Consider the following 7,500-nt stretch of genomic DNA (forward strand, 5'->3'; position numbering starts at 1 on the left):
TAACAAGGTTATAGATAATAAGCATACATCATATTAATATGTTTAGCAATATGACAAAAATAATTAGAGAGGGCCAGCATTCGAGCACTGAGCTGAGGTCAGGCGCTATGAGGCTCAAACCAATTCCTTTATTTTACATGGACATATTTTCCCTGTACATACCGTTACCTTTTCTTTGTCAATATGAAATGTGTAAACATGTGAGCTCAAAGAAATTTAGAACCATGTATTGCCTTTACTTTACAAACAATTTATAACTTTTCAGGTTTAACGGCTTTCGTCAGGTGACACTGAACCCAGATCAGGCACACACATACCCCAGTGGTGGTGGTGTCGACCCTCGTCAGGTGACACTGAACCCAGATCAGGCACACACATACCCTAGCGGTGGTGGTGTTGGCCCTCGTCAGGTGACACTGAACCCAGATCAGGCACACACATACCCTGAACCCAGATCAGGCACACACATACCCTAGCGGTGGTGGTGTTGGCCCTCGTCAGGTGACACTGAACCCAGATCAGGCACACACATACCCTAGCGGTGGTGGTGTTGGCCCTCGTCAGGTGACACTGAACCCAGATCAGGCACACACATACCCTAGCGGTGGTGGTGTTGGCCCTCGTCAGGTGACACTGAACCCAGACCAAGCACACACATACCCAAGTGGTGGAGGTGTTGGCCCTCGCATTGACGAGGCATCACTTCCTGAAAGTAGAGGTATTTATCTTGATTTGTTTGTGTAGATTCACGAAACAACATTTACATGTGTATATGTACATACACATTGTATATAAACAATGACTAACTGCGTACTTATTCCAGCTGCTCTGGGATGCGGTTCTCACTACATAGCCCCGGGTTCTTCCAAGACATTCCAGTCAAAGAACTACCCCAATAACTACCCGGGCGCTAAGAAGTGCAAATGGAACTTCCGTGTAAGTTCTTTCGTACAGTGAAGGTTTAACACTGTTTTTAAGTAATTTCATTGAACCCTCATTTTAAGCAATGTTTATAGGTTGTATATAAAACATATATTTGACTTATCTAGCTTTTTTACTTAATCTAGATCCACATTTTTTCAGACTTCAGCAGAATCATCCTTGAGCATCCAATGTGATGATTTCGATGTGCAATGGTCGAAAGGCTGCAAGAAGGACTTCTTCCTGGTCAAAGATTCCTCTGGTTTTAAGCAAAAGTAAATGCCATCACATGGTTACAATATAGCCTATTCTTCTTGGTGTGCATATTTCGTTCCACAAAGAGAAAAGGTATCTTGCAGACTGACTAATATTCCAATGTGTCTTTGCAGATACTGCGGTGCCAAGGGTTCTTTGAGCGTCTCTGATAAATCCAGGAAAGTTACAGTTTTATTCAAAACAAACAAAAAGAAATCGAAGAAAGGATTTTCTTGTACTGTCAGAGCCTCAGGTAAAGTTAATCTGTATCATTAGTTGTGAAAAAAAATGGATATACGGGTGTGTGTGTGTATGTATATATATATATATATATATATATATATATATATATATATATATATATATATATATATTTGTGTGTGTATATCTATATATAATTCTCATAATCAAGTTGTTTCAGTTTTGAGGGACTAAAAGATCAATGAAAAACTTGCAATACTGATAGATATCCACCTTTGCCAATTCCATTGCATGTCTCATATAATTCCTTGTACATTGCCAGACGACCAAGCAACAACTGTAGACCCTGAACCAACATCGGAATGCAGTATGTATTCGACTAAGCTATGTTTAGAACAGACAATTGTAAACTTCCTTGATTTGAATTTCGAAATACTTGATCTGATAATGAAACATATCTATAGTTAGACTATGAAAAGAACAAGATTCACATAAAAGTAGTAAACCTAAATTTCCTAAAATACATTATGGTTATGACAATATTAAGTAAAGTCTTACACTTAGCCGGATGTGGACAAGTGAACCGTGCCAACCGCATCGTTGGTGGAGTAGAGACGGAAGTGAACGAATATCCTTGGATGGTTTCCCTTGTCAACGGTAATGGCTATTATCACTTCTGTGGTGGTTCTATCATCTCCAGCCAATGGGTCGTCACCGCAGCTCACTGTGCAGCTATGTAAGTAGCAAGTAGTGAAAATAGATTTTCATCCTTTGCCTGATTAATCATGTTAATGTAATCATGCATTGTATGTAAAGTAAAAATATCATTTCGCTCTCTCTTCCAGCATGAGCACCTCGGATTACGTTTTGGTGGGAGACCACAACTTATACTCCTCAAGCGAAGCTAATTCTCAGTGGTTTGAGATTGCTGAAGTAAGTACAATGTTTTGTATTCATTACCAAACACAAAGTTTTGCTGAGCTACTTTATATGTTACTATATTGCTATCAAATTATTAAGCTACATTAAGCCAAATACGAAGATCAATGTTTGTAATACACATCATTTTCACCAGATTGTGAGTCATCCGTCCTATGATGATAATACATTGGACAACGACATTGCCCTCATCAGACTCAAGACAGATATACAGTTCCCATCTGACAACAAAATCGCCCCTGTGTGTCTCCCAACTGCAGGTGAAATGTATGACGATGTGGACGCCACAATCACTGGATGGGGAGCTCAACAGGAAGGTGAGTACTGATATTAGTTACAATATGGTATATTTAATCCTTTATGATAGCAGAATAGAAACATGGATGTGCCTGTATTCACTCATCCAATGCATTTAACAGGAGGATCCACATCGGGCGAGTTGTTCGAAGTAACAGTTCCCACTATGACAAACTCTGAATGCAATAACATGTATAGTGGAAGCATCACAGACAACATGATCTGTGCAGGTATCTCTGAGGGAGGCAAGGACTCCTGTCAGGTACGTTCATTTTATAATGTTCATTTTTCTTAATTACAAATTCAAATTGTTTATTTCATTTATTCAAATTGTTTATTTTATGCCTAATATTCCTCTTGATATATTCTACATAGTATATTTGAATGATACAGGGAGATTCAGGTGGACCAATGGTAGTGGAAGAAAACGGCAAGTGGAAGCTGGTGGGAGTTGTGTCTTGGGGTTATGGCTGCGCTCGACCCAACAGGCCCGGAGTCTACGCCAGAGTTACACGTGAGTAAATTCTTGGTTAGCTATTCGACTAATTCATGAAGTTGACTAAATGACTTTTCAGACATATTGTATGATTGGTCAAGGGTCAGTTAAACATTGCTATGTGTGCCGGAGTGTTTATGAACATATATACTTGTTTTGACGTAAGAGTAGTATATCATAAACGAGAAGAGGACTTTGTATTCTTGTTAAGATTTACATTTATAAAACGAATTAGTACATAAAGTATGGAGTTATAATATCTTCCATAGAAGCTTTAAGAATACTTTGCACCTATTTTTCCTTTCATCAGAATATCTGGAATGGATTTCGGATTCCACGAGCGGTGTATGCATCGATGGGAACACACCTGCACCTACGACGCCTGCACCTACGACGCCTGCACCTACGACGCCTGCACCCACGACCCCTGCACCTACGACGCCTGCACCTACGACACCTGCTCCTACTAATACCCCTGATTCAGACTGCCGTACGTAAATATAAATAACAAGGGATTTAATATCTCTATAAAAAAGTACCATGGTGGAGATTCAAATCAAATTGATAAATCAATATATAGACAATTATCAATAGAATACGAATGGCATAAGAAGTTTATTGGAAACTGATAGAAGTTATGGTATCGTCAAAATTCCGCCTTTAACTATTTTATCTTTTGATAAAATTGTTTTGTGTATATTCATCTTTCTATACAGAGATAGTTGCTAAGCAATTCTATTAAACTTGTTTCGTGTATAATGATTTTCTTTCTGTAAACATAAAGATGTTAATAATGTTTTTATCTATAGCTGACTGTGGAAAAGTGAACCGTGCCAACCGCATTGTTGGTGGAGTAGAGACGGAGGTGAACGAATATCCTTGGATGGTTTCCCTTGTCAACGGTAATGGCTATTATCACTTCTGTGGTGGTTCTATTATCTCCAGCCAGTGGGTCGTCACCGCAGCTCACTGTGCAGCTATGTAAGTAGCAAGTAATGAAAATAGATTTTCATCGTTTGCCTGATTAATCATGTTAATGTTATCATGCATTGTATGTAAAGTAAAAATAACATTTCACTTTCTCTTCTAGCATGAGCACCTCGGATTACGTTTTGGTGGGAGACCACAACTTATACTCCTCAAGCGAAGCTAATTCTCAGTGGTTTGAGATTGCTGAAGTAAGTACAATGTTTTGTATCTAATACCAAACTCAACGTTTTGCTGAGCTGCTTTTGTGTGTTAATATATTCCTATCAAAACATTAACCTAAATTAAGCCAAATACGAATATCAAAGTCTGTAATACGCATCATTTTCACCAGATTGTGAGTCATCCGTCCTATGATGATAATACATTGGACAACGACATTGCCCTCATCAGGCTCAAGACAGATATACAGTTCCCATCTGACAACAAAATCGCCCCTGTGTGTCTCCCAACTGCAGGTGAAATGTATGACGATGTGGACGCCACAATCACTGGATGGGGAGCTCAACAGGAGGGTGAGTACTGGTATTAGTTACAATATGGTCTTTCTCAATCCTTTATGATAGCATAATAGAAAAGAGGGTGTGCCTGTATTTACTCACCCAATGCATTTAACAGGAGGATCCACATCGGGCGAGTTATTCGAAGTAACAGTTCCCACTATGACAAACTCTGAATGCAATAACATGTATGGTGGAGACATCACAGACAACATGATCTGCGCAGGTATCTCTGAGGGAGGCAAGGACTCTTGCCAGGTATGTTCATAGTACAGTTTTCCTTTTTCTAGGTTACAAATTTAAGTTGTTTATTTATATGTCTAACATTCCTCTTGATATATTCTACATAGTATACTTGAATGATACAGGGAGACTCAGGTGGACCAATGGTAGTGGAAGAAAACGGCAAGTGGAAGCTGGTGGGAGTTGTGTCTTGGGGTTATGGCTGCGCTCGACCCAACAGGCCCGGAGTCTACGCCAGAGTTACACGTGAGTAAATTCTTGGTTAGCTATTCGACTGATTCATGTTGACTAAATGACATTTCAGACATATTGTGTGACTGGTCAAGGGTCAGTTAAACATTGCTATGATTGATGAATATTTGCGACTAAGTATGAATATCAACTCTAAGTGGATCTAATGGCCTGGTACATCTTTGATATAACTACTGTTTGTATGCCGGAGTGTTTATTAATATATATACTTGTTTTGACGTATGAAAATTATGTATATCATAAACAAGAATAGGACTTTGTGTTCTTGTTATGCTTTACATTTATATACATTTATAAAACGAATTCGTAAGTAAAGATAAAGTATAAAGTTATATCTTCCATAGAAGCTTTAAGTTTAATTAACACCGTTTTTTTTTCCTCTCACTCTCTCTCTCTCTATCAGAATATTTGGAATGGATTTCGGATTCCACGAGCGGTGTGTGCATCGATGGGAACACACCTGCACCTACGACACCTGCACCGACGCCTGCACCTACGACACCTGCTCCTACTAACACCCCCGATTCAGACTGCCGTAAGTAAACATGAGCAAGGAAATCAATATTTCTTTACAAAGTATCAGAATAGGGAATCAAATATAGATTTCATATTTTTTTACAAGTCTTCGCCAATAGAAACGGAAATGGCATAACATTCTTCTTGATAAACTACCGTAACTTGTATTATGTATAATGAACTCGATTGGATATGGAAATATTAAGCATTTCTATTAAACCTGTTTCGTGTATAATGATTTTCTTTCTGTAAGCATAAAGATGTTTATAATTTCTTGATCTATAGCTGACTGTGGAAAAGTGAACCGTGCCAACCGCATCGTTGGTGGAGTAGAGACGGAAGTGAACGAATATCCTTGGATGGTTTCCCTTGTCAACGGTAATGGCTATTATCACTTCTGTGGTGGTTCTATTATCTCCAGCCAGTGGGTCGTCACTGCAGCTCACTGTGCAGCTATGTAAGTAGCAAATAGTGAACATAGATTTTCATCGTCTGCCTAATTAATCATGCAAATATAATCATGCATTGCATGTAAAGTAAAAATAACATTTCACTTTCTCTTCTAGCATGAGCACCTCGGATTACGTTTTGGTGGGAGACCACAACTTATACTCCTCAAGCGAAGCTAATTCTCAGTGGTTTGAGATTGCTGAAGTAAGTACAATGTTTTGTATCTAATACCAAACACAACGTTTTGTTGAGCTGCTTTATGTGTTAATATATTACTATCAAATTATTAAGCTACATTAAGCCAAATACGAAGATCAATGTTTGTAATACACATCATTTTCACCAGATTGTGAGTCATCCGTCCTATGATGATAATACATTGGACAACGACATTGCCCTCATCAGACTCAAAACAGATATACAGTTCCCATCTGACAACAAAATCGCCCCTGTGTGTCTCCCAACTGCAGGTGAAATGTATGACGATGTGGACGCCACAATTACTGGATGGGGAGCTCAACAGGAGGGTGAGTACTGATATTAGTTACAATATGGTATATTTAATCCTTTATGATAGCAGAATAGAAACATGGATGTGCATATATTCATTCATAAAATGCATTTAACAGGAGGATCCACATCGGGCGAGTTATTCGAAGTAACAGTTCCCACTATGACAAACTCTGAATGCAATAACATGTATGGTGGAAGCATCACAGACAACATGATCTGTGCAGGTATCTCTGAGGGAGGCAAGGACTCCTGTCAGGTACGTTCATTTTATAATGTTCATTTTCCTTGATTACAAAATCAAGTTGTTTATTTCATTTATTCAAATTGTTTATTTGATGCCTAATATTCCTCTTGATATATTCTACATAGTATATTTGAATGATACAGGGAGATTCAGGTGGACCAATGGTAGTGGAAGAAAACGGCAAGTGGAAGCTGGTGGGAGTTGTGTCTTGGGGTTATGGCTGCGCTCGACCCAACAGACCCGGAGTCTACGCCAGAGTTACACGTGAGTAAATTCTTGGTTAGTTTTTTGACTGATTCTTCAGCGACCCGAGAAAATGACACTTCACACATATTGTATGATTGGCCAAGGGTCAGTTAAACTTTACTATAATCAATCTTTGTGACCATGTATGAATTTCACCCACTAATTTAGTGGGGCTAGTGGTCTGGAATACCAGTGCAGGAGTGTTTTGAAGATAGGTACCTGTTATTATGTGTGAATATATTGTATATTATATATTAGAAAACCAGAAATTGTGTCCTTGGTAAGATTAACATTCAGAATATAATTCTTTTTCTACTTTACATCAGAATATTTGGAATGGATTTCGGATTCCACGAACGGCGTGTGCTCTGACGGAAGCACACCTGCTCCTACGCCTGCACCGACGCCTGCTCCTACTTCTGCCCCTGAGTCTGACTGTC

General features: G+C 38.9%; 1 protein-coding gene across 2 annotated transcripts in view; it reads left to right on the forward strand.

Moving 5' to 3' along the window:
- The window catches only part of LOC122266272 (transmembrane protease serine 9), a 9,728-nt gene that overhangs the window by 432 nt on the left and 1,796 nt on the right, over nucleotides 1–7,500 (forward strand). The window contains exons 3-25 of one of the 2 annotated variants that reach the window (XM_086545303.1): nucleotides 266–718; nucleotides 824–936; nucleotides 1,084–1,196; nucleotides 1,311–1,429; nucleotides 1,700–1,744; nucleotides 1,942–2,113; nucleotides 2,223–2,310; nucleotides 2,453–2,633; nucleotides 2,736–2,875; nucleotides 3,007–3,127; nucleotides 3,420–3,599; nucleotides 3,919–4,090; nucleotides 4,200–4,287; nucleotides 4,431–4,611; nucleotides 4,715–4,854; nucleotides 4,965–5,085; nucleotides 5,495–5,626; nucleotides 5,893–6,064; nucleotides 6,174–6,261; nucleotides 6,404–6,584; nucleotides 6,687–6,826; nucleotides 6,958–7,078; nucleotides 7,387–7,500. In XM_086545303.1, the coding sequence (XP_086401429.1) occupies nucleotides 2,016–2,113; nucleotides 2,223–2,310; nucleotides 2,453–2,633; nucleotides 2,736–2,875; nucleotides 3,007–3,127; nucleotides 3,420–3,599; nucleotides 3,919–4,090; nucleotides 4,200–4,287; nucleotides 4,431–4,611; nucleotides 4,715–4,854; nucleotides 4,965–5,085; nucleotides 5,495–5,626; nucleotides 5,893–6,064; nucleotides 6,174–6,261; nucleotides 6,404–6,584; nucleotides 6,687–6,826; nucleotides 6,958–7,078; nucleotides 7,387–7,500 (2,458 nt within the window). In that variant the 5' untranslated portion in view covers nucleotides 266–718; nucleotides 824–936; nucleotides 1,084–1,196; ... (1 more) ...; nucleotides 1,700–1,744; nucleotides 1,942–2,015. The remainder of the gene's footprint in view (nucleotides 1–265; nucleotides 719–823; nucleotides 937–1,083; nucleotides 1,197–1,310; nucleotides 1,430–1,699; nucleotides 1,745–1,941; nucleotides 2,114–2,222; nucleotides 2,311–2,452; nucleotides 2,634–2,735; nucleotides 2,876–3,006; nucleotides 3,128–3,419; nucleotides 3,600–3,918; nucleotides 4,091–4,199; nucleotides 4,288–4,430; nucleotides 4,612–4,714; nucleotides 4,855–4,964; nucleotides 5,086–5,494; nucleotides 5,627–5,892; nucleotides 6,065–6,173; nucleotides 6,262–6,403; nucleotides 6,585–6,686; nucleotides 6,827–6,957; nucleotides 7,079–7,386) is intronic. The other variant, XM_086545304.1, reaches the window with a different exon arrangement.

This window comes from Penaeus japonicus, unplaced genomic scaffold (genome assembly GCF_977035675.1).
Source record: "Penaeus japonicus unplaced genomic scaffold, GWHDUDI00000001_assembly GWHDUDI00000016, whole genome shotgun sequence".
Taxonomy (NCBI): Eukaryota; Metazoa; Arthropoda; class Malacostraca; order Decapoda; family Penaeidae; genus Penaeus; species Penaeus japonicus.